The 27,047-nt window shown below is 38.9% G+C and overlaps 1 protein-coding gene across 6 annotated transcripts in view; it reads right to left on the bottom strand.

The window, feature by feature from the left end:
- KIF27 (kinesin family member 27) overlaps positions 1-27,047 on the bottom strand; it is a 220,814-nt gene that overhangs the window by 153,489 nt on the left and 40,278 nt on the right. For 2 of the 6 annotated variants that reach the window (XM_077148571.1, XM_077148576.1), the window contains exons 1-2: positions 17,133-17,297; positions 3,995-4,379 (exon numbers count right to left, since the gene is read on the bottom strand). In XM_077148571.1, the coding sequence (XP_077004686.1) occupies positions 3,995-4,292 (298 nt within the window). In that variant the 5' untranslated portion in view covers positions 4,293-4,379; positions 17,133-17,297. Of the gene's footprint in view, positions 1-3,994; positions 4,380-17,132; positions 17,300-27,047 lie in introns of those variants that run through there. The other 4 variants (XM_077148575.1, XM_077148574.1, XM_077148572.1 and 1 more) reach the window with 4 other exon arrangements.

Below are 27,047 nucleotides of genomic sequence, written 5' to 3'. Positions count from 1 at the left end.
GGAATGTATAATGATACAGCCACTATGGAAGATAGTTTGGCAGTTTCTTAGGAAACATATGCTTGGTATATACCCAGAAGAGCTGAAAGCAACAAAACAGACATTTGCACACCAATGTTCATAGCAGCGTTATTCACAATTACCAAAAGATGGAAACAATCCAAATGCCCAACAACAGATGAGTGGATCAACAAAATGTAGTATATACATACAATGGAATATTATGCAGCAGTAAGACAAAATGATGTCCTGAAGCACATGACGAGATGGATGAGCCTTGAGGACATAATGCTGAGTGAAATAAGCCAGACACAAAAGGATAGATATGGTATGAGTTCACTCTTATGACCATGGAAATCAGAGGCTTATAATACAGAATATAGGAGACTTAGAGATACATAGAAGCTAGAGATGGCTGAATGGTTAGCTAATAAGTTTGAACTCAAATGTAAGGTAACAGATAGAAGTGAAGGCGGTTCTCTAGTGGGTCTATAAATATTATTATCATATTGAAGGTGAACATGATTGAAAGGGGTTGTGTAGACCTATGTAGCCCACCGATTAACACTAGAAATATAAATAAGTTCTTACAAGAACTACTTCAAAGTTATGATTTGTGTACAAAGAGGTCCAGGGTCCAAAGTCCAGGGTACAGGGGAAAAACTGCTATTGCATGCTATGGCATATGTTTAACAAGAAAACATCAGCAGTACCACAGCAACTGTTTAACAGTACCACAGTAAATAATGGGGGGAGGGACAAGAGTTAATGGGAGCTTTGGATTTCCTTTTTGGTGAGTGTGTGTTAATTCGTTATCTTTCTCTTGGGAACAACGAAATTATCTAAAATTCAGAGTGTTGATGGACTGTGGACTTTGGACATTATATATGATGCCTAATGAAAGCAGGTAGCCGAAGGATGCACCGACTGAGAAGTAGACTAGCGAAAGATGGTGCATAACATTTGACCGAACATTGTGCTGCTACAAAAAGGAACAAAGTTATGAGCCACGCAATGATGTGAATGAACCTCTGGGACATTTGGTGAGGCAAAATAAACTAGAAACAAAAGAACCTAAATTTTCTGTAGCACATAATCTAACTCAACTGTCTGGATGGCTCATTTGAACAATCAAAACACAGAGAGCAACAAAAAGTTGGCTTTTACAAATGAACCTCAAACACAACCTGTTTCCAAGTTGAAGACTACCAATGTTTAGCTTTTTAGCTACAAAAGTCAATTCTCTCATTTAAATAAACCTGAAAATCTGAAGCTCTATTAACTTGGGTTGCCTTTCAATTGCCATGTTGTGACAAAGAAAGAGAACTGTAGTTTTTTCAAGTACAAGGGAGAAAATGAAGATTCCTTTTTGATAGGTCCCAGGAACCAGCCAATAGAGATGCCTAAACCCTTTCAAATTACAGTGTATATAAGCCTTCTAGACTGACCAGGAACATCTCGTCCATTGCACATTACAACAGATAACATAGCACAATAATTCAAAAGACTTATCTATCAAAGAGTAGAATTTCAAATACGTCAATAAAGCTTGATTATGTATTTCAGTAACCTATATATATTTTCAATTTTAGGCTTATTTTCCTGAAACATTATTTCAAGAGAACCCAAGAGCCATCATTTAGCTATTACTTGCTATTTAGAAGGTAGGCAATTGCTTCTCGGTGTTTTGGCTAAGATCGAGTATAAAGGTGTGCTGGTTTGGAGGGATGTATGCCCCCTAGGAAAGCCACGTTTTGGTGTAGGTCCCATTTCATAGGGGTAGAATGGTCTCTGTTCACTACTGTATATTTGGGACTGTGATGAGATCATCTCCCTGGTTGATGTGATTTAGTTAGGAATGGTTGTTAAACTGGATTGGGGGGTGGCATGTCTCCGCCCATTTGAGTGGGTCTTGATTAGTTTCTGAAGTCCTATAAAAGAGGAAACATTTTGGAGAATGGGAGATTCAGAGAGATTCAGAGAGAGCAGAGAATGCTGTAGCACCACAAAGCAGAGAGTCCATGAGCCAGCAACCTTTGGAGATGAAGAAGGGAAACGCCTCCCGGGGAGCTTCATGAAACCAGAAGCCAGGAGAGTAAGCTAGCAGATGACACCGTGTCTGCCATGTGCCCTTCCAGCTGAGAGAGAAGCCCTGACTGCGTTCGCCATGTGCCTTTCCAGATGAGAGAGAAACCCTGAACTTCATCGGCCTTCTTGAACCAAGGTATCTTTCCCCGGATACCTTTGATTGGACATTTCTATAGACTTGTTTTAATTGGGACATTTTCTCGGCCTTAGATCTGTAAACTAGCAACTCATTAAATTTCCCTTTTTAAAAGTCATTCCGTTTCTGGTATATTGCATTCCAGCAGCTAGCAAACTAGAACAAAAGGGTAGGCAAATTTAGGATTTTAGAAAAGGTGATGCCTGGTAAAAAGTCTGAGTAAATCCAAGGTCCTGAAAAGCAGAAATATAAACATTTAAACAAACATAACATGAAAAATAAGAGATTTTCATTCTGCTATTGTGCCAAGCATGGTACCCTACACAGTGCAGATGCTTAATAAATATTTATCAAGGGAAAAATACATTATTTTCATTGTCATAACTAAACAGCTGATGACTGACCTAGAACAGGTGTCCTACAGAGGCAGTTTGGGAAATCCAAAATGCTCATGAATTTTACTAATACACCAAGAAATGCAACTTAACACAATGAAGTACAATTTTTCAACCTTTCAGATGGCACAAAAAGTATTTTTAATGTATAATATTCAGTAATTGTGAGGATCTGAACAAATGGTTTTCAATAATGGTGGTGGTAATAAAAATTAAAATAAGCTTTTTTGGAGGATAATTTGACAGTACCTCTCCACATTTTAAATGTGCATTCCTTTGACTCAACAATTCCACTTCTAGGAATCTATTCTACAGAAATACTAACACATAGATGCAAGGTTACATGCACGAAAGCTATAATAACCTCAAGAAAAATCCCAACTTGTAGTAGGAAAACTCTGAATTTTTTATAGTGAAATCCTAAAATAATCTAGTATCTAAAATCTCCCAATCCTACAGACCAGAACAGTGATTTTTAAAAATTGGAGCATACTGAACACTTAATGCCCCTCCATTTAATTTTTAGAATGAGGGTTTCCTCAAAGCGCTACACAGTCACCCTTGAATGAACTCCCCCCCATCCCTGCATAAAATGAGAAATGTTTCTGATAGTCACATATTCTATATTTGAGAAGTACGAAAACTGAAAATCATTATACATACAGAGAATGCTAGCAATAATTGTAGATAATGATGGGTATGCACAATATTCAAAAGTTTGCTTTGGGTGGAAAAATACTGATATAGTAAACAACCTCACAGAGAATTGAGCTTTCAATCCCAGCTATGTCACTAGCTGCCTAACTGAACAATTCATTCCTATCTCTGTGGCTGGAGTTCCTCACTCACAAATGAAGCTTGATGATTTCCAAGGTTCCTTCCAGGGCTAAAGGAAATCCTATGACTCTACCTTTTCCAAACTAGAATTACAAGTAGAAGTTATATACCAAAATGTTCAGAATTTAAAATAGAAAGCTGACTAAAATATGAATAACAAAAAAAAGACACTTTAAACTATGCGATAAATTTTTCCTGCTGTATCTAAGTCCTGACTGCAGGACTCTTAATATTAACAATCAAACTAGTAAAGGATATGAAATCTCATCATATTAATCATTCTTCTCTTTAAAATAAGAGCTGAACATGGTCTAAAAAAAAAAGTTTCCTCTTTCCTTAAACAAATAAAATCACAAATTGAATTGTTTAATGAAACTTCAATATTTAAAAACAAATCTTTCAAAGATGATGATGTTTGATCACATTTGATTGTCCTATTCATTCTTTCAATATTGGAGCACCTACTATAGGTCAGGTACTGTTATACTTTAGCTTCTTTCTAATGTCTCAAATAAAAGTCAAAGAGAATGAATCTTACCGACGTGGCCTCCTCCAATGGTGTATGTCTTTCCAGATCCAGTTTGTCCATAGGCAAAAACTGTAGCATTATAGCCTTCAATGAGTGACGATACCAGGGGCTTTATACATGTGTTATAAACTTCATCCTGAGTGGAATTTTTGCCAAAAACAAAATCAAAAGTAAACACTCTGTCTTTCCCAATGATAATCTGCTGGGTGTTTGGAATAACTCTCACACAAACTTGATGATTATGAAGAACTTCTTTGCAAAGTAGAGGTCTAATTCTTACAGCAACTTTTATTGGTATTTCTTCCATGGCAGCTTAGATTTTAATAAACAGATTTTCTACTTAGCATTCAGTATCTAGTGTGAGAAACATCCATTCTACATAAGATCTGGATACCTGCATGTCAAAATAAAAACAAATGTTAATTATTGACCCCTCTATCCTAATAAATTAAATAACCTTCTGAAGCAAAGTCAATTGGAGCAGGTGTTGTTTCAATACAGAATAGTTACAAAGAGTAAATCTGTATTGTAGTAAGTACAACATCAAATTGTAGATGAAAAGATAAGATATCTTAGATTCATTTAAAAATAATTTAGGGGGTGGAGGCCCTGAGTCGGTAAATGCTGAAACTAGGTGACAAGTAAATGGGATACCATCGTGCCATTGTTCCTATAAGGTAATATGTTTCCCAGTTCGATAACCTAAATATGGAATAATTTGGGAGTTAGAAAGTTAAGGTAAGGAAATAATGGGGGGAAATGTACACATGTTAAAAGCAAACTGTTGGGGGAGCAAGGTAGTTCAGTGGTAGAATTCTCACCTGCCAGGTAGGAGACCCGGGTTCAATTCCCAGTCCATGCACTTCCCAAAACACAAACAAGCAAAACAAACAAAAACCAAACAAACAAAAATTCAACAAATAGTGCTGCAATAATGGGATACTCACATGGAAAAATAATGAAATGTGACCCTGCCATACAGCATACCAAAAAAAGCAAATCTTTGTACTAGATTTCATAACTGTGTATTGAGAAATAACATATCCTCTCTATTGCAAGAACTAGAAATAAATCTATGGAGACAGTTTTAGAGATTTCTATAAGTCAATTTAAACATAAACCTGAATTTTTTATTCAAAAATAATCAAAACTAACAGAAAAACTTTTTCCACAACAATAACCATGTTGTATTTATTTCTGAAGACCTTTAGTGGAATAAATATATGAAAAACTAAACTGGTAGCTACACTTACAACAAACAATATGAAAATTAATAAAACAATTCCACCCACAACAGTATCAAAAAGAATTTTAAAATTTAGTAATAAATTTAACAAAAGAAATATAAAACTTATACTTTTAAAGGGATAAAATATTTTTAAAGACATTAAAGAAGATCTAAATAAACTGAAAAGCATCCCAAGTTCATGGAATGGAAGACTTAATACTGTTAAGATGGTGGCACTCTTCAAATTTATTTACAGATTCAATGCAAACCCTATTAAAATTCCAGCCGATTTCTTTGCAGAAATTTACAAGGTGATCTAAAAATTCATATGTAAACTCAAGGGACACAAAATAGCCAAAACACTACTGAAAAAGAAGAACAGAACTGGAGGATTCACACTTCCCTGATTTCAAAACTTACTACAAAGAGACAGTAATCAAAACAGTGTGGTATTGGTACAAGGATATACATAGAGATATCAATGGAATAAAATTAAGAATAGAATCAAGTTATAAACTCTCACTGACTGTAAATGTAGAGCTGTGTTCCAGTAGCCATGTGTCTTGAAGATGATTGTATAATGATACAGCTTTTGCAATGTGATTGCATGATTGTGAAAACCTTGTGTCTGATGCTCCTTTTATCTACCTTATCAACAGATGAGTAAAACATATGGATTAAAAATGAATAAATAATAGGGGGAACAAAAAAAAGAAAGAAAGAAACTCTCTCATTTATGGAAAACTGATTTTCAACAAGGTTCCAAGACCATTCGATGGGAAAGAACAGTTTGTTCAATAAATGGTGCTGGGACAATAGGATATCCATTTGCATAAGAATGAAGCTGAGTGCCTATCGCACATCATATACAAAATTAACTCAAAATATATCACAGACCTAAAGGTAAGAGCTAAAACTACAAAACTTTTAAAAGAAAAACACAAGGGTTAATCTTCATGGCATTAGACAAGGTCACAGTGTCTTCGATATGATACCAGAAGGACAATCAATAAGAGAAAAAAAATAGACATATTGGACTTCACCAAAATTAGAAACATTTTGTGCCTCAAAGGACATATTAAGAAAGTGAAAAGACAACCTATAGAAATGGGAGAAAATAGTTGCAATGATATATCCGATAAAGATTTAAAATCCAGAATATATAATGAAATCCTGCAACTCAACAACACAAAGATAAACAGCACAATAAAAAAGGACTTGAATAGACATTTCTCAAAGAAGATATATAAATGGTTAATAAGTATATGAAAAAATGCTCAACATCACTGGCCATGAGGGAAATGCAAATCCAATCCACAAAGAGATACCACTTCACACTCACTACAATGTCCATAATCAAAAAGACAGAAAATAACAAGTGTTGCCAAGGATTGGCAGAAATTAGAACTCTCATATAATGCAGATGGGAATGTAAAATTCTAAAGCTGCTTTAAAAAACAGTCTTGCAGTTCCTCAAAAAGTTAAATATTTGATCCAGCAATTCTGCTTCTAGGCATGTACTCAAAAAAAATTAAAACAGATAGGTGCCAAGATGGTGGCTTAGTGAGGTGTGGGATTTAGTTTGTCCTCCAGAACAGGTACTAAATAACCAGGAACAGTACAGAACAACTGCTGGGGCCATGTAAGTGACTGGACACACAGCGTACCCCCAGTCTAAACCAGCTGCGAGCCCCCCCACACCCCCGCCCCGGAAACCATGAGTTCCCCAAGCCGTGGTGGCCAGTGCCCCTCCCCCACAGGTTGTTCCCTAGAGGGGAAAGGAAAGAGAATTTACTAGCAGCAGGGGCTGAGCGCAACTAAGTTTCAAGTGTGGAATTAATTCAGAAATTCCGACAACTAAAAATAAGACCCCAGCTTAGGTGAACCTGGTCAAAGTTTTAGGTTGCTGATTTTTGCCAGGGTGCCAAGGGGGAAGGGCTGACAGAAAAAGAGAAAAAAAAAGGAACAGAGGTTTTTGTGGCTGTATTTCTACAAAGACTTGACTGACTTTGGATACAGCAGCAGGGCTTCTCAGGCTGCAACTGCCCCAGGGATAGGCAGAAACAAGTGGGGCTCAGCTGAGGTGGACTCCCTCACTCAAGGAATTCAGACCCCAGGGCTTGGTAATTTGAAGCCATTAAAACCAGCCTACAACCTCTCCTCTGTCTCCATCATGACCCCAGCAGGGAGAGTCTGCCAAAGTTAAAGGTGTCACGTCATCTTATACTGATGGCACCTGCAGACAGACAAGTGCCACATACTGGGCAGGATAAGAAAAACAGAGCCCAGAAACTTCACAGGAAGTCTTTCAACCTGCTGGGTCTCACCCTTAGGGAAAACCGACCCAGGTGACTCTTTCCTCCTGATAGGAGGCCAGTTTGGACTGGGAAAATCCAGCTGGGATCTATAATACCAAAGTAGACCCTCCTAAAGAGGGGTGGGGGGAAGGCACCATACAGGCAAGAAACAAGAAAACAAGAACTGAAAAATTCTGCTCTGTTAAACAAAACCTAAGCTAGAGGTTCTGAAAAAGCTGACCTGAATGTCAAAGAACAGACAGACAAATTCACCCAGCAAGAAAACCCTAGGAAAAAGAAGTAAAAACAATCCCCAGAATAAACTAGTTAAGGTAATTAAATGCCTAGATGCCAGCAAAAAATGACAATTCACACTAGGAAAATTGAAGATATGGCCCAGTCAAAGGAACAAACCAACAATTCAAATTAGATACAGGAGTTGAAACAATTAATTCAGAATGTTCAAACAGACATGGAAAACTTCACCAAAAATCAAATCAATGAATTGAGGGAGGATATAAAGAGGCAAGGAATAAACAAAAAGAAGAAATCGAAAGTCTGAAAAAACAAATCACAGAACTTATGGGAATGAAAGGCACAGTAGAAGAGATGAAAAAAACAATGGAAACCTACAATGTTAGATTTCAAGACGCAGAAGATAGGATTAGTGAACTGGAGGATGGAATACCTGAAATCTGACAAGCAAAAGAAAATATAGGTGAAGAGAAGGGAAAAGGAGGAGAAAAACTAATGGAGGAAATTATCACTGAAAATTCCCCAACTCTTATGAAAGACTTAAAATTACAAATCCAAGAAGTGCAGCGTACCCCAAACAGAGTAGATCCAAATAGACATACTCCAAGACACTTAATAATCAGAATGTCAGAGGTCAAAGAGAAAGAGAGAATCTTGAAAGCAGCAAGAGAAAAGCAATCCATCACATACAAGAGAAGCCCAATAAGACTATACGTAGATTTCTCAGCAGAAATCATGGAAGCGAGAAGACAGTGGGATGATATATTTAAATTACTAAAAGAGAAAAACTGCCAACTAGGAATTCTATATCCAGCAAAACTGTCCTTCAAAAATGAGGGAGGAATTAAACATTTTCTGACAAAAAATCACTGAGAGAATTTGTGACCAAGAGACCGGCTCTGCAAGAAATACTAAAGGGAGCACTAGAGACAGATACAAAAAGACCAGAGACAGAGGTATGGGGAAGAGTGTAGAAATGAAGACTATGAGTAAAGCTAAAAAGAAGGAAAATTAGATATGACATATAAAATCCAAAAGGCAAAATGGCAGAAGAAAGTACTACCCATACAGTAATAACACTGAATGTTAATGGATTAAACTCCCCAATCAAAAGACACAGACTGGCAGAATGAATTTAAAAACAGGACCCATCTATATGCTGTCTACAGGAAACACATCTTAGACCAAAGGATAAACATAAGCTGAAAGTGAAAGGTTGGGAAAAGACATTTCATGCAAGAGCAGGAGTAGCTAAACTAATGTCCAACAAATTAGACTTCAAATGTAAAACAGTTAAAAGAGACAAAGCAGGACACTCTGTATTAATAAAAGGAACAATTCAAAAAGACATAACAATCATACTTATGCACCAAGTCAGAATGTTCCAAAATACATGAGGCAAACATAGAAAACACTGAAAAGAGAAATAGACACAGTACCATAATAGTTGGAGACTTCAATTCCACACACTCATCAATGGACAGAACATACAGACAGAGGATCAATTTAAAAAAGAGAATCTGAATAATACAATAAATGAGCTAGACTTAACAATTATAGAATATTACACCCCACAAAAAACAGAATACACCTTTTTCTCAAGAGCTCAGATCATTCTCAAGGATAGACCACATGCTGAATAACAAAGCAAGTCTCAATAAATTTAAAAAGACTGAAATCACACAAAACACTTTCTCAGATCATAAAGGAATGAAGTTGGAAATCAATAATAGGCAAAGTACCAGAAATTCACAAATATGTGGAGGCTCAACAACACACTCTTCAACAAACAGTGGGTCAAGGAAGAAATTACAAGAAAATCAGTCAATACCTCGAGGAAAATGAAAATGAAAACACAACATATCAAAACTTATGAGATGCAACAAAGACAGTGCTAAGAGGGAAATTTATTGCCCTAAATGCATATATCAAAAAAAGAAAAAAGGGCAAAAATCGAGGAATTAACTGTTCACTTGGAAGAAGTAGAGAAAGAACAGCAAACTAACCCCAAAACAAGCAAAAGGAAAGGAATAATGAAGATTAGAGCAGAAATAAATGAGACTGAGAGCATGAAAACAATTGAGAAAATCAACAAACCAGAAGCTGGTTTTATGAGAAAATCAATAACATTGATGGACCCACAGCAAGATTACAAAAAGCAGAAGAGATAGGTTGCAAATAAATAAGATCAGAAATGGAAGTGGAGACATAACCATGACCCCACAGAAATAAAGGAAGTAATGACAGGATACTATGAACAACTTTATGCTAATAAACACGACAATGTAGATGAAATGGAAAACTTTCTAGAAAGGCATGAACAACCAATTTGACTTGAGAAGAAATAGATGACCTCAATAACCAATCATAAGGAAAGAAATTGTATCAGTCATTAAGAAGCTCCCCAAAAGAAAAGTCCAGGACCAGATGGCTTCATATGTGAATTCTACCAAACATTTCAGAAAGAATTAGTACCAATCCTGCTCAAATTCTTCAAAAAAACTCAAGAGGAAGGAAAGCTACCTAACTCATTCTATGAAGCCAACATCACCTTCATACCAAAACCAGACAAAGATATTACAAGAAAAGAAAACTACAGACCAATCTCTCTAATGAATATAGAGGCAAAAATCCTCACCAAAATTCTAGCAAATCAAATCCAGCAACACATTAAAAGAATTATACATCATCACCAATAGGATTCATCCCAGGTATGCAAGGATGGTTCAACATAAGAAAATCAATTAATGTAATACACCATATCAACAAATCCAAACAGAAAAACCACATGATCATCTCGACTGATGCAGAAAAGGCATTTGACAAAATTCAACATCCTTTCCTGTTGAAAACACTTCAAAGGATAGGAATAGAAGGGAACTTCCTCAAAATGATAAAGGGAATATATGAAAAATCCACAGCTAACATCATCCTCAATGGGGAAATACTGAAAACTTTCCACCTAAGATCAGGAACAAGACAAGGATGTCCACTATCACCACTGTTATTCAACAATGTGTTGGAGGTTCTAGCCAGAGCAATTAGACAAAAAAAAAAAAAGAAATACAAGGCATCAAAATTGGAAAGGAAGAAATAAAACTCTCAAGAAATAAATACATGGAAACTCCCCAAATTTAAACACTTTTGCGCATCAAAGAGCTTCGTCAAGAAAGTAAAAAGACAGTCAGTCGACACAATGGGAGACAATATTTGGAAATGACATATCAGATGAAGGTGTAGTATCCAGAATTTATAAAGAGATTGTTCAACTCAACAACAAAAAGACAGCCAACCCAATTACAAAATGGGCAAAAGACATGAACAGATACTTCTCAGAAGAGGAAATACAAATGGCCAAAAGGCACATGAAGAGATGCTCAACGTCCCTGGCCACAATGAGATATCATCTCACACCCACCAGAATGACCATTATCAATAAAACAGAAAATGACAAGTGCTGGAGAGGATATGGAGAAAGAGGGACACTTATCCACTGTTGGTGGGAATGTCAAATGGTACAACTGCTGTGGAAGGCAGTTTGGTGGTTCCTCCAAAAGCTGAGTATAGAATTGCTATATGACACATCAATACCATTGCTAGGTATCTACTCAAAGGACATGAGGGCAAGGACACAAATGGACATTTGCACACCAATGTTTACAGCAGCATTATTTACAATTGCAAAGAGATGGAAACAGCCAAAATGTCCATCAACAGATGAGTGGTTAAACAAACGGTGGTATATACATATGATGGAATATTATGCAGCTGCAAGACAGAATAAAGTTATGAAGTATGTAACAACATGGATGGACCTTAAGGACATTATGCTGAGTGATATTAGTCAGAAACAAAAGGACATATACTGTATGGCCTCACTGATATGAACTGACATTTGTGAACAAACTTGGAGAATTCGTTGGTAACAGAGACCATCAGGAGATAGAAATAGGGTAAGATATTGGGTAATCTGAAGGGATACAGATTGTGCAACAAGACTGATTGTAAAAACTCAGAAATGGACAGCACAATACTACCTAACTGTTAATACAATTATGTTAAAACACTGAATGAAGCTGAATGTGAGAATGATAAGGGAGGAGAGCTGCGGACACAAATGAAATCTGAAAGAAACATAGATAATAAAGACTGAGATGGTATAGTCTAGGAATGCCTATAGTGTATAATGATAGTGACTAAATGTACAAATTTTAAAAATGTTTTTGCATGAGGAAGAACAAAGGAATGTCATTACTGCAGGGTGCTGAAAATAGATGGTAATTAATACTTTAAAATTTCAATTTATGTGTGAGACTTGAGAAAAAATGTTTGGTACAAAATTTATATTTTGACTAGTGCATTTCCTAATACAACTTATGTAGACAGCTTAATTGAACACCATAAGTACATGGAACCTTGAGTAGAACATGAGATTTTGTAGGTTTGTCCAGAGTGATGCCCTGATAAATCCCAGAGTGATTTAATCAGTGAGTGGAAAAGTAATTGCAAAGTCCCCTTTGGGGAATGATGAGAACGAGGGGAAATTCAACTTCCCCAAGTCAAATTCTTGGTATTCCCACAAGCAGTGTGGACAACCAAAGCTATAGGCTGAGCCTCCAGTCTTGGGGTTTGTTCATATGAAACTTAACCCCACAAAGGATAGGTCAGGCCTACTTAAAATTAGGCCTAAGAGTCACCTCCAAGAGAACCTCTTTTGTTGCTCAGATGTGGCCTCTCTCTCCAGCCAACACAACAAGCAAACTCACCACTCTTCCCCTGTCTATGTGCGGCATGCCTCCCAGGGATGTGGACCTTCCTGGCAAGGTGGGACAAAAATTCTAGAATGAGCTGAGACTCAGCATCAAGGGATTGAGAAAACTTTCTTGACCAAAAGGGGAAAGAGTGAAATGAGACAAAATAAAGTGTCAATTGCTGAGAGATTCCAAACGGAGTCGAGAGGTTATCCTGGAGGTTATTCTTACACATTAAGTAGATATCATCCTGCTATTCAAGATGTAATGGAGAGGTTGGAGGAAACTGTCTGAAAATTTAGAGCTGTGTTCCAGTAGCCACGTTTCTTGAAGATGATTGTATAATGATAAAGCTTTCACAATATGACTGTGTGATTGTGAAAACCTTGTGCCTGATGCTCCTTTTATCTACCTTATCAACAGACAATTAGAACATATGGAATAAAAATAAATAACGGGGAACAAATTTTAAAATAAATTTAGTTTGAAATGCTAGTGGTCAATGAAAAGGAGGGGTAAGCGGTATGGCATGTATGCATTTTTTTCTGTTTTCTTTTTATTTCTTTTTCTGAATAGATGCAAATGTTCCAAGAAATGATCATGATGATGAATATACAACTATGTGATGATATTGTGAAATACTGATTATATATGTAGAACGGAATGATAAAAAAAAGGAAATTAAAACATACGTCCCCACAAAACTTGTACAGTGTTCATGGCAGCACTGCAAAATAACCAAAAAATGGAGAAACCCAATGTCCATCCACTGATGAACAGATAAGTAAAATGTGGTATATCAATTCAACGGTATGCCTGTTTGGAAGTATTATGTTCCCTTGAAAAGCCATGTTTTAATCCTTATCCAACCTTGTGGGAGCAAACATTTCTCTTAATCCCTCTTGTGGTAGTTAGATTCAGTTGTCAACTTGGCCAGGTGAAGGTACCTAGTTCTGTTGCTGTGGACATGAGCCAATGGTACATGAACCTCACCTGTTGCTCATTACATCTGCAGTCAGCTAGGTGGCCTGCCTGCTATAATGAATGATGATTGATTTAACTGGCTGGTGCTTAAATGAGAGCGCAAGGTAGCACAGCCCAAGCAGCTCAGTATACCTCATTTCAGCATTCACAGCTCAGCCCAGGCCTTTGGAGACACAGAAAGGAACCACCTAGGGGAAAGTTGCTGGAACCCAGAGGCCTGTAGAGAAGGCCAGCAGAGATCGCCCTGTGCCTTCCCACATAAGAAAGAATCTCAGTCGAAAGTTAGCTGCCTTTCCTCTGAAGAGATCTATATGTTAACTAAAGAAATCCCCTTTTATTGAAAGCCAATCCTCTGGTGTGTTGCATTACGGCAGCTAGCAAACTAGAACTAGGTTGATTACATTATCTCCATGGGGATGTGACAAATTCAATTATGGGTATTAACTTCTGAATGATGGAAACATGAGCCCACTCATTCGGGTGGGTCTTGATTAGTTTACTAGAACCCTTTAAAAGAGGAAACATTTGGGAGAAATCTCACAAACGACAGAAGTCTCAAAGCTAACAAAAACTTCACAGCAGATATAGGCACATGGAGAACAGCGACACAGATGTTTGGAGATGCTTGGCACCCAGCAGACATCACCAAGAGATGTTAAGCAGGCCAGAACCTGGAGAGAGCCAAGGGAAGCTAAAAAATGAAAGCCAGTTCCAGAAAAGCAAAGTGAGGAACCTCCACACGGACAGAGACTGAAAGCAATGGAGCCCAGGAACAAGGAACCAGCAGATACCAGCCACGTGCCTTCCCAGCTGACAGAGTTGTTCCAAATCAATGGCCTCTCCTGAGTAAAGGTAACCTCTTATTGGTGCCTTAATTTGGACACTTTCAGTTCCTTAGGACTGTAAACTTACAATTTAAAAAATTCCCCTTTATAAAAGCTGTTCCACTTCTGATATACGCATTCCAGCAGCTTGCAAACTAGAACAAATGGGATATTATTCCACAATAAAAAGGAAGTAATGCTATATGCTACAACATGTATAAACCTTGAAAACATTATTCTAAATGAAAGAGGCCAGTCGTGAAGACCACATATTTTATTATTCTATCTATATGAGATGTCCAGAATAAAAAATCTACAAAGACAGAAAGTAGATTAGTGAATGCCTAAGGCTGGGGGGTTGGGCAAGGAGGGAGTGGTGATTTGGAGAGTGATGGCTAAAGGGTTCAAGGTTTCTTTGGGGGGTAATGAAAATGTTTCAAAATTAGTTGGGCGACAGTTGCACAATTCTGAATATACCAAAAACCATTGAAACGTATACTTTAAATGGGTGAATTGCCTGGAAAGTGAATTGTATCTCAATACAGTTACTATCAAAAATAGTAGGAAAGAGTGGGCCACGGTGGTTCACCAGGCAGAGTTCTTGCTTGCCATACAGGAGCCCTGGGTTTGATTTTCTGTGTCTGCCCAAGCAAAAAAAATAGTAGGAAAAAGAAAAATCAAAGAGAAAAATATTTTTAAATAAACTAACACCAAATTGGTAGGTAAATTTAAAAAAATGAAAAACCTTCAGTGTTATCATTCATTTTACAAATCCTGAATAACTAACCAGGTGTTAAGCACACTGAACATAATCCTTGGCCTCATAAAATGTTAAGTCTTGGTGGGATAAAGTTTACACTATAAAAAAAGCTAACATAAACAAGTAATCTATGATAATATTTGGATGGAGATGGGCTCTTTGGAGAAGTTGAGTCATAAACACTATCATTAAATAAGTTAGCAAACTACTGAATGAACTAAAATAGCATTTTACACAATACTTACTATGGAAATGTTAACGCTGACAAATTTAACATCCACTAGCCTTTAAAAACCCCTGCAGCTTGATACTGTGAGCCTTCTCACAGTATATATTTGGATGAATTGTATGCTCTGTGAATATATCTTAATAAAATTGCATATTAAAAAAACGTGCAGCAATATTTTACTTTTATAATTCCGTAAATGGATACTCTGAAGAGTATTCCAGTATACAAAAGCATTTACATCACTAGTAAGAGTCCACTGACAGTAAAAAAAATATCAGCTCCCTTGGGCTGTAAAATCCCAAAACTGAGTCAACAATGGCCAAAACAAACAGAGACACCTAACACAGGCCGTTTTCATCATTTTCATTAGAGTCTTCTCTGAAAAAAAATAAATATTCAATTGTATAACAAATCCTTTCTTGGATCCTAAAGGATTCTCTAACCATTTGGTCCTGGAAACTTTTCCAAAGAAACTACAGGGACCTGTATAACTTGATTCTTCCACATGTCTCTGAACACCTAAATTTGATATTTTTACCATACAGATTTGTTTGGTTTTGTTTTTCATGCTATCCAATTTCATTGGAAATTGCTTCCAATGAAATTGCTAATAAAAGGTCCCAAGTGTAATTGGGGTATTTTTGCTTTCTTGGTTTTTTAGAGTGGAATTATCTATGAAGAATTTGGCTATGGAAGAAATCAAAACTCACCTATTCTAATCATTAAAAAAATGATAATAAAGGCCATAAGATAGGGCTTATAAAAATTCAGTTTACAAGAATTTACATTTTCCAAAAAGATAATTCATAGCACTTACACGTCCTCAGATTCTGATCAATTATAGTCGTCAGAAGCATATTATGTCACCAGTAAATGTTTTTTAAAAAGTGAAATCTGATTGGCTCATAATATATAAGCATACTTTATGGATTTTTGAACTCTGAGCCAATGAAAGAAAAGTATTTGATCACTGATGCCATGTGATTAATCAGGAATGGATGCCTCCACATACCCTTGCCATCCTGTGCCCTTGATTTTTCAGAAGTAGTGGCTGTCTAAAAATTGTGGTGTTAATAATATTTTCATAAGAAACTTCTCACCACATGGAAAGTAAATCCATCTGAGCTCAGAAAAGTACCCCTATGCATATTGAACTAGATGGAGATGATGAGGGAACAGAAAGGAGGGAAAAAAATAATAAAAGATTCACAAAACTGGAGGGGGCATAAATGGACCTAAAAGGTGCTTCAAAGACAAGAAAAGAACGTGGGCGGGCACCCTTTCTCTTTCTCAATGATCCCGGCCTCAGAGCAGAGAAGCTGCACACTTCTCAGCGCTCACAATGCGCCAGTTTCCACATCTCTGTTGGAAAATGGAGGCCTGAGATAAAACGAAACTCTCGGGGGCAGTGGGCCTCAGCGTCCCTCTTCATCTCCCGCCGTTAGAAGCGCAAACACGAGAACTGCACACGACCCGATTCTGTGGGGCTCGGACCGCCGTCAGCCCGCCCCTATTCCCCAGGCTCTTCCACTTAAAGCCGGACAGGACCCACCCTCCCTCCGGAAGGGGCTCGCACCGGCCGTCGCCGGGAGTCCCAACCCTGCCCCGGGCCCCGTCGGACGTCTTCTTCGGCCTCGCCGGTGCCCCAACAGCCCCCGGGCGCGCACCCCGCGGCGGACCCCGACCCTCGGCGGGCCCCTCCTCCCAACAGCGAGCCGGGGACGGGCGCCGCGGGCAGGAGGGCGAGCCCGGGGCGGCGACTACGGCTGAGGGCGCCCACCCGGCTCCGCCCAGCCCGCCCGGCCCGCCGCGCACTGACCGGCTCAGGAAAGCCCGGGTCTCCGGCGGCGAGTGCAGGGCTCCTCGGCTTCGCCCTGCGGCGCGGCCGCCCGCACCTTTTGTTGTCGTCGGTTCTCCCGGCAACCGGCGAAGGCCGCTGCCCAGATGCGCCCTCTCCTGGCCGCCCGGCCACGCCCCGCCCTGTTCCTCCCCGGCTCGCCCCGCCCCTGCCCCGCCCCTGCCCCGCCCCTCTCCGCCTGACCTAGGAAGAGCCAAACCCGCCTCACCTCCGAAGAACAAAAATCCAAGTTGCGGCCGGCCAACTGGATCGTGCGGATGTATTAAGCGTCAAGTAGGTGTCCACGGGTTAGTAAAATAAATGTGAGAAAGCTTCCACATTGCGTTTTAATATTTTAGAAACCAATTTAGTGATTTTTAAATTAAAGTTAAATTCACATAAAATTAACCATTTTTAAAGTGCACAATTTAATGCTGTTTAGGACCTTCACTGTGTTGTGCAACCATCACCTCTAGCTACTTGGAAAACATTTTCATCAACCTGAAAGGAAACCCTGTACCCATTAAGCCATCAATCCTCATAGCCTCATCTCCCTAGCCCCAGACACCCATTAATCTGCTTTCTGTCTTTATGGATTTACCTATTCTGGACATACAATATATGACTTTTTGTCTGGCTTCTTTCATGTAGGATAATGTTTTCAACATAATTCACATTGTAGCATGTATCAAAACTGTATTTCTTTTCATGCCTAAATAACATTCCATTGTATGAATATACCACATTTTGATCATCCATTCATCTGTTGAAGGACATTTGGGTTGTTTCTACCTTGTGGCTGTTGTGAATAGTGCTGCTATGAACATCCTGTGCAAGTATTTGGGCACCATTTTCAATTCTTTCGGGCATATTCTTAGGAGTAGAATTTCTAAGTCATATTGTAATTCAATAATTAATTTTTACTACTTAGTTCTAAATGCATCAGTGCCTCCTGATTTTAGTAGCACAATCTAAGCATTTTCAAAAAGTATTCCTTTTCTAAAAAAAAAAAGTATTCCTTTTCTAATGAAACAGGAGTGGGAGGGGGCAGAAGACTGCCCATTTATTAAACTGAATTGTTTTTAATTTAAAAATTTCAAAGAGATGAATTTGTTAATTATGTTGTATTTCTGGAACTCAACATAATTTGGCCTCTTGGCAAAAAATCCATAAATAATAGTAAGAAGTTAAATTTAAGAATACAAAGAAAGGCTCAGCAGCAGGTGCGAAAAGTCCACACATTTGGCGCAGAAGTCAGCAAATGCCTATCAGGATTGGAGTGGGGCATTCCCATTGCCCCAGAATTTGTGTCCTGAGTCCTAAAAATTGAAAAGTAGGGGTCACTTGAGTTCTTCACATTGTAAAGAGAGTGCCAGCCACTGGGGCCAGCCACTACCACCTAGGGTATACAGCACAGTAAAATTAATTCCGTCCCAACTCCACCATGTGTCCATTTAGAGTCTTTATGAGGGGAGCCTGGGTGTAGTAGGGAAGTCAAGGGGTCTTGGGCCTTGTGGGGCAGGGAGTAGAAGGTTCACCTCTTAAAGCCCAGTCAAAGGAGGCTGCGAGAGTGAACTGTAGAGCCAGAGACAGCAGCAAAACGAGGATACTGGCCTTCTGGTTGAATGCCTGCTATGGGAAGAGATATGCTGATGACATCTGTGCCCTCCTGGACTGAGAACAGAAGTAAATGAGTGGCAGGGCAGAGGGGGCCCTGAAGTGGAATAGCCTGCACACCCACCATCTGGCAGGACATGGTATGTGTGATTTTCCCATGGTCCAAGTGGACCCCTTGGAAGGTACACAAGTTTGAGCCCCATGAGATTGTCTTGACGGTTTCTTCTGGGAAGGTGTGCCCAGCAGCAAGAAGCAATGGAGTGAACTACCTATGGAAGGAGCTGGATTTGGGGCTCGTAGAAGAAATTGAGCCAGTTCTGGACCGTCCACTTGAGGGAACTGTGCCTTGCAGGTCCTCTCTCTACATACACTCCATGGGAGAGGCAGCTTTTGGATCCATCCCCACAGAGGATATTAGTGTCCAGTCAGTTTTATCAGAGAAGCCACAACCAACAGAAGAGTATAGCTGGACCCAATCAAATAAAGAAACTTTTGCCCTTTTTCCCTAAACCATCCTCCCTGCCCTCATTCCCAGAGAAACTAAATTCAGAAAAGGTCAGGAAGTAGAAAGAAAATCACTCCCTCTCTCCAACTTTAGGATCCTTTAGTGTTAGTATAATTTTTGGTGCTCTTTCCTTTCATTAATTGAGCAGAGAGAAGAGAGGTCTCATACTTATAGAAACCATCATTTTTTTCCTTTGGCTCCTTAGTTTAGGGTGGGGAAGAATAGCTTTATTAATGAAATACAGAGTATGGATTTCATCCACCTAGGCCAGGTGGATTTACTTGGTCCTATGGTCCTATTGGGCAAATACAGTTTTCACCATATCCACGATCTTCCACAGCCATGAAGGGAAACTTTTTAAAATATATATTTTTATTGAGAAATATCCATACACATATAGCCCAATCATATTATACAATCAGTGGCTCACAATATCATCACATACTTGTGTATTCATCATCATGATCATTTTTAGAACATTTGCATCACTCCAGAGAAAAGAAATAAAAGGAAAAAAAAGAACTCATACATCCCATACTCCTTACTCCTCCCTCTCATTGACCCACAGTATTTCAATCCACCCAATTTCTACCCTTTCACTCCCCCATTATTTATTTATTTATTATCCCCCCGCCCCCGCCATTTTTTTTCTCATCTGTCCATACTCTGGATAAAAGAAGCATCAGACACAAGGTTTTCACAATCACACAGTCACTTTGTAAAAGCTATATAGTTACATAGTCTTCTTCAAGAATCAAAGCTACTGGAACACAGTTCCACTCCAATACGCCATAACCAAAAAAGGGGTATCTGCGTAATGTGTAAAAATAGCCTCCAGTGGGGTACAAGTGTAGTTCAGTGGTAGAATTCTCACCTGCCATGTGGGAGACCTGGGTTCAATTCCCAGTCCATGCACTTCCCAAAAAACAAACAAGCAAAAACAAAATAAAAAACAAACGAATTCAACAAATGGTGCTACAATAACAGGATACTCACATGGAAAAGTAATGAAAAGTGACCCCGTCATATAGCATAAAAAATTTTAAAAAAAAGATATAGGTAATAAACAACCTCCTGACTCTGCTTGAAATTTCTCAGCCACTGAAACTTTATTTTGTCTTATTTCTCCCTTCTCACTTTTGGCCAGGAAGGCCTTCTCATTCCAGTGATGCCGGGTCTTGGCTCATCCCTGGGATTCAGGTTCCATGTTGCCAGGGAGATTTATACCCCTGGGCGTCATGTCCCACGTAGGGGGCAGTGCAGTGAGTTCACCTGCCAAGTTGACTTAGAGAGAGAGGCCACGTCTGAGCAACAAAAGAGGTTCATAAAATGTACATTGCAGTCCTCCTGGCATTAATTTTAAAAGCAAACTGTCTCTTGAGGCTTGCTCTTGTAAAGTTTATATATGTAGCAGGGAAGCTCAGCCTACCCATAGGTATGTCTGAGAGTCACCTCCGGAGGGCCTCTTTTGTGGCTCAGATATGGCCTTTCTCTCTCTAAATCTAACTCTGCAAGTGAAACCATTGCCCTCTCCCTATGTGGGACATGATCACCAGGGTTGAGCCTGGCCCTGGTACCATGGGATCAACAATGCCATCCTGACCAAAAGGGGGGAAAAGTGTAACTAATAAAGTATCAGTGGCTGAGAGAGTTCAAATAGAATTGAGAGGCTACACTGGAGGTCACTCTTACACAAGCTTCAGTTAGACATTGCTACCTATCATGACTTGCCAAACCCCACCAAAATAGTTCCTGCCAATCCTAAAGAACACCTAGGGCATTATATAAGACTCTACAAAAGTTCCATGCGCTAGGGTAACTCTCCAAAACCTACAACCTCCAGATGGGTCCCTGGACCAGATAAGTCCTGAAATGCAGAGGGGCCTTCCTCTCCAAAACATCAGCTAGTTCCACTTCCCTATCACATATTACAACAGCCCCCCCTCCCCAATGTGAAAGAGTTAGAATGGCATAGCCCAAAACCCCTAAAGAGTGGGAGAAAGATCAAAGGTGATGGTGGAATTATGCAGAGAAGATAGGGTTTAACAAACAACTGTAACTGCTGAGAATCATCACATTGATATTTCTTTTAGTCTCCAGTATCTTAGAGCAGCTAGAAGTAAAAACTTAAAATTGTGGAATTGTAACCTATACCAAACCCTGAAATCTATTCTACAACTAATTGTGTGATGTACTTTGAAATTTATTGCTTTTATGTATATATGTTATTTAAAGAGAAGGAGTAATATAACAGAGAAGATAGGATCTAATGACTGGGCATGACTGCTGAATCATTATATTGATATTTCTGTTGGTCTCCAGTGTCTTGGAGCAACTAAAAGAAAAAATGAAAAATCATGGAACTGTAACCCATACCAAACCTTAAAATCCGTTCTATAACTACTTGTTAAAATGTACTTGGAGGTTTATTGCTTCTTTGTATATATGTTATATCTCACAATAGAAAAAAAGAGGTTCCACGAGGGGAATCTTGAGAGACCGAGAAAGATCCATCATCACAACCCTGGAAAACAGGCCTTGGACAGTGGGTATTAATTTTTGATTAGAGGGAGATGTGACTCCACCCTTCCAGGTGGGTCTTGATTAGTTTACTGGAATCCTTTAAAAGAGGAAACATTTCGGAAAACACTTGAGAGCCACAAGAACCACCAGAGCCCACACAGCCAAAGACCTTTGGACACGAAGAAGGAAAATGCTCCTAGGGGAGCTTCATCAAACAAGAAGCCTGAAGAGAAATCTAGCAGATGTCACCACGTTCGCCATGTGCCTTTCCAGTTGAGAGAGAGAACCTGAACTTCATCAGTCTTTTTTTTGAGTGAAGGTAACCTCTTGTTGGTGCCTTAATTTGGACATTTTTATAGACTTGCTTTAATTGGGACATTTTCATGGCCATAGAACTGTAAACTTGCAACTTATTAAATTCCCCCTTTTAAAAGCTGTTCCATTTCTGGTATATCACATTCCAGCAGCTAGCAAACTAGAACAGTATCTTTCCCAGAATGCCTTAGTTTGGACATTTTTCTGGCCTTAGAACTGTAGACTTGTAATATAATACTTTCCTTTTTAAAAGCCATGCCATTTCTGGTATATTGCATTCTAGCAGCCTTTAACAAACCACTACAGCTGGCAACAGTTTTCATAATGTAATACTGGCAAGCATTCAGCAAGACAGACACTTTGATACACAGTCTCACTTCTTGTAATCTCTCAAAAGAAAACAGAGATATGGACAAAAGATCAATTACTAGGATATTCATTACCACATTGTATGTAACTTGGAAGTTATAGCTGTATTCAATGAAAGGGGATTGATAAATTAACAATAGTATATTTATAAAATAGAATATTATATTATCTTTGAAATCCATGTTTACAAAATTTGGTATAGGAAAATGCTTTAAATTAAGGATATAAAATTTCCCACCTGAAAATTTGGGTTAAAAACAGTCCTACCTCATAGGTTGTTGTGCAATTTGAAGTGAGGAAATACATGTAAAGCACATAGAACAATCAGTGTTAAAAAAATTATTAGGTAACTAATTATGATGATGAGAATATTCCCAATTGTGTTCAGGAAAGAAATGCACAGAAAATTATACAAGATAGTAAAAATAGTTAACACAATTCACCAAAAATAAAAGTAGTCATTGCTGGCTGGTGGTGTTACAGGTTATTTTTATGCTTGAATCAACTAGAATCTCGGTTCCAAGGAATAGAAACCAACTCTGGCTTACCTGAACAAAATAAAAATAAAACAAAAACAAAACTGGACTTTGTTGAAAAGTTTATCATTAGGGTGCATTGTGCTATTAAAACTAAAACTCTAATTAATTTAACTAGTAAAATATATTTCAGTTCCTATAACTTGAAGTGAAATATGAAAAAAAAACTTCTTAGGTTGAAGTAGGATATATACCTATATATTCATTGATCTAAGGGGGGATCCAGTGTGTTGCATTGATCAGTTTATTCTTGTATCAATACCTACTGTTTAATTACTATAGCTTTCTGGTTTGTTTCCTCTCTGATAGAGCAAGCCCTTCCTCACTGTTCTATTTCTAAATTTTCTTGGCTATTCTTAGCATTTCTCTTCCAGAAAATCTTGTAAATCAGCTTGACATTTTTTATAATGTCCCACGTTGCCAGGGAGATTTACATTCATGGAGTCATGTCCCACGTAGGGGGTAGGGAGGGCAGTGAGCTCACCTGCAAATTGGCTTAGAGAGAGAGAGGCCACACCTGGGCAATAAAAGAGAAGAACATGTCTTTTGAAGGGGTACATAATTCAATCTACTGCACCAAGTAACTAGCTCAAGGATAAATACTTGAAAAAAGGAATAAGCAAGGCTGAAGTCTGTTTGTCAGATGACAAAGTCAACACTGCCTCCCAAAGACTACGGTATAAATTTTCTTTTTCTTTACAGTTGATTGCTCAAATCAGAATCCAAACAAGGTCCACACATAGCATTTAGCTGATATGTCCCTTAATTATTTTTTAATCAATAATGTTGCTCCCATCTTTTTAATACTACTTATTTGTTAAAGAAACAGTGGCATTGTACTATAGAATTTCTCACATTATGGATTGGGGCAATTGCACCCTTGTGTTTCATGTCAGTTAACTTATTCCTCTATTTCCTATAAACTAGTAGTTAGATCTAGATTCTTGATTAGATTCCAGTTCAGTTTTCCTGGCAAGAATATTTCATAGATGGGCCGTGTTCTTCCTATTGCAACATAACAGGATGTACATAATATCTGGATGTCCTGCTTTCAGTGATGTTCATATTACTAGTGAGTTAAGGTCTTTTCAGTTTAATCCATTCATTTAAAAGTTCCCCGTCAACATTTTTCCTAATGGTTTTAACAGCCATGGAGTATTTTTCAGATCCATCATTTCATTAGGGTATATAAAATGGTAATTTTCAAATTCTAATATTCTTTGTCAATTCATCAGCGGTAAGAATTGTTTTATAAAGATGAGCTTTCCTTCCATCAGTTTACTCTGTGTGGGAGATCCAAGGCCTGGGATTCCTCTCCATATTGACAGCAGGTCATTTCACTTAGCCGCCTACGTGACCAGGACAGACTTAAAAGGTCATCAAACCTCCTGGGGGTGGGGAGGGGGAAAGAACGTACAAATGGTATAATAAATAAGGCATTGAAACTCCCCACCCCTGATCACTGTTGATAACAAACCCCTGTGTCATGAGACCCTGCTGAAACTCTCAGGTGTAAATCTCCCTGGCAACATGGGACCTTACTCCGGGGGATGAGCTGGGACCCAGCATCACTGGAATGAGGAAGCCTCCTTGACCAAAAAGGGGGAAGAGAGTAAATGAGACACAATAGAGTCTCAGTGGCTAAGGGATTTCAAACAGAGTCAAGAGGTTATCCTGGAGGTTATTCTTACTCATTAAATAGATATCCCTTTTTAGTTTATGGTGTATTGGAGTGGTTAGAGGGAAGTACCTGAAACTGTTGAACTGTGTTCCAGTAGCCTTGATTCTTGAAGGCAGTGTATAACTATATAGCTTTGACAGTGTGACTGTGTGATCATGAAAACCTTGTGTTTGATATTCCTTTTATCCAGGATATGGACAGATGAGTAAAAAACATATAGGATAATAAATAAATAATAGGGGAGAGAAAGGATAAAAATTGGGTAGATTGAAATATTGTAGGTCAATGAGAGGGAGAGGTAAGGGGTATGGGTATACAAGTCCTTTTTTTCCATTTTCTGGAGTGATGCAAATGCTCTAAAAATGATCATGGTGAAGAATACACAACCATGTGATGATATTGTGAGCCACTGATTGAATAATATAGTTGGACTGTAAGTTTGTGGATATTTCTCAATAAAAATACATTAAAAAATGAGGCCAAAATAAAAAAAGAAGAAGAAGTAAAGTGATCTAAAAAACTGACAGGGAGATGGGTCACCAAGTTATTATAAGGGAAGAAGATGTAGTTGCCTCAAGGCTGGTTCTATACATCCGTCACATATCGTAGCTCATTAAATCTGTACTTCCCTAAACACATTATTAACCCATGTCCCATTCAGCATCATGGAGAAAACATAAAAAACTCAATAAATGATTTTGAATTATCTTAATGTGCTTTGGTGCTAATCAGGGGGAAGTTAATGGTTAAGAAAGGGAACAAAAGCAGCTCCTGACAAAAGCTGGCCTGGCACTTAAAGTGTGTCCATGTTAATGCCCTGTCAGACATAATCCCACAGAATAGAGACATCAGATAAGGTTACTTGGAGACTATGACAAACGAGACAAAATAAAACCACTTCTTAATTTTGCCTAAGCACTGCAAAGAAAAGGTCACTGTGCCATACACAAAATGTTAACCTTGTTCTTTCCAGACGAAAATGAATGACTACTCCATCTTTATCAGTTACAGATTTATCCTTGCTATAGTCTGTCATCCCTACAGATAAGACTTGTTGGGATAGCCGGTCACAAAACTACCCCAGCTTTCTGACAACATCCAACCTAGAAAGGAACCCCTGCTTCCTTAGACCCTCCCACAAACCCTCTCTTACTAGATATACCTACCATACCAACTAATAACTCCAACTTGTTTTCTTGATGACCTTTTGTTGGAGGTGACTAAGACTGCTTTCTACTTGAGACTGCATGCTGTGCCCCTGACCTGCCCTGACTACCTTAAGACTAATGTGTGCAGCTGCTGACTGCAGCGAAAAACAATTTCAGACCCTAGCTATTCCAAGCCTCAATTCTTCCCAGACCTACCCCCCTCCTCCACCAGACAGCCCTACTATTTTTCCGTTGTCCTTGCCCTGACCATAAAACTTCCTGTTTTCCTTGGAGTTAACTTCTAGCCTCGCTCCCTAAGAATAGTAGCTCTTAAATGAAGTTATCCTTGCCTGTTTAACAGTGGTGCAATTTATTCTTTAACAGTGGCGTTGACAGGGTTCATTGGCTAAATAATTTGACTTTATAGAGGGAGGCAAATCATTAAATGGCTGTTCAAGAATTAAGGAAATTTGTTTTAAAAAAAGTCAAAATGGACTAATTTTAATTTTATGTGAATTTCACCTTGAGAAATTAAAAACAAACCAGAAGATTTTTTTTTAACTAAGTGCAATTCAAAGGCTATGAAAGGAAACTGATTCACCATCTCTAGTGTAGGGAACTGGTCTAGTTGCACCAAAAAAAGTGCACATTTTCATTGGAGATTAAGACGGGAGGTGGAATGAATTAAAGTAACTGAAAAAACTTTCAGATCCTATTTCTACATTCACACCTCCCGGAACTGCAGGAGCTGGCTCCATGTCTATTATGTTTCCCAGGTTACTCAGAAATCCATCAAGGGAGAACTTATCCCAGAGCAAGGCCCAAGTCCTTCCGGATGCCAAGTTCTTTGAGATGCCATGGGGAAAGGCAGGAGGCGGGCCTGATAGCGCCTGGAGGAGAACGGAAAAAGGGGAGTGGGGGAGAGAGAGAGAGAGAGAGAGAAGGAGAAGAGAGGGGCGAGAAGGGAAGAGGCGGACGAGGAAAAGACAGGCAGTAGAAAAAGGGGCAGAGTCAACTGGCTACCTGCGCTGTTGCGCTCCCTGGGTGGGCAGGAGCCGGGAACCGCGGTCTCCTCCCGGCTTCCGGGATGGGTAGACGCGGGGACCTGTAGGTACTCCAGCCCGGCCCTGGATGCGGCGACCAGGTCCTGGGGATTTCTGGGGGTTCTGGGGCTAGAGGGACGCAGACTGGTGTTGGGGGGAG

This window comes from Tamandua tetradactyla, chromosome 2 (genome assembly GCF_023851605.1).
Source record: "Tamandua tetradactyla isolate mTamTet1 chromosome 2, mTamTet1.pri, whole genome shotgun sequence".
Classification (NCBI taxonomy): Eukaryota; Metazoa; Chordata; class Mammalia; order Pilosa; family Myrmecophagidae; genus Tamandua; species Tamandua tetradactyla.
Note: the sequence above shows the minus strand (reverse complement) of the source record. Positions and strands in the feature narration are given on the sequence as shown.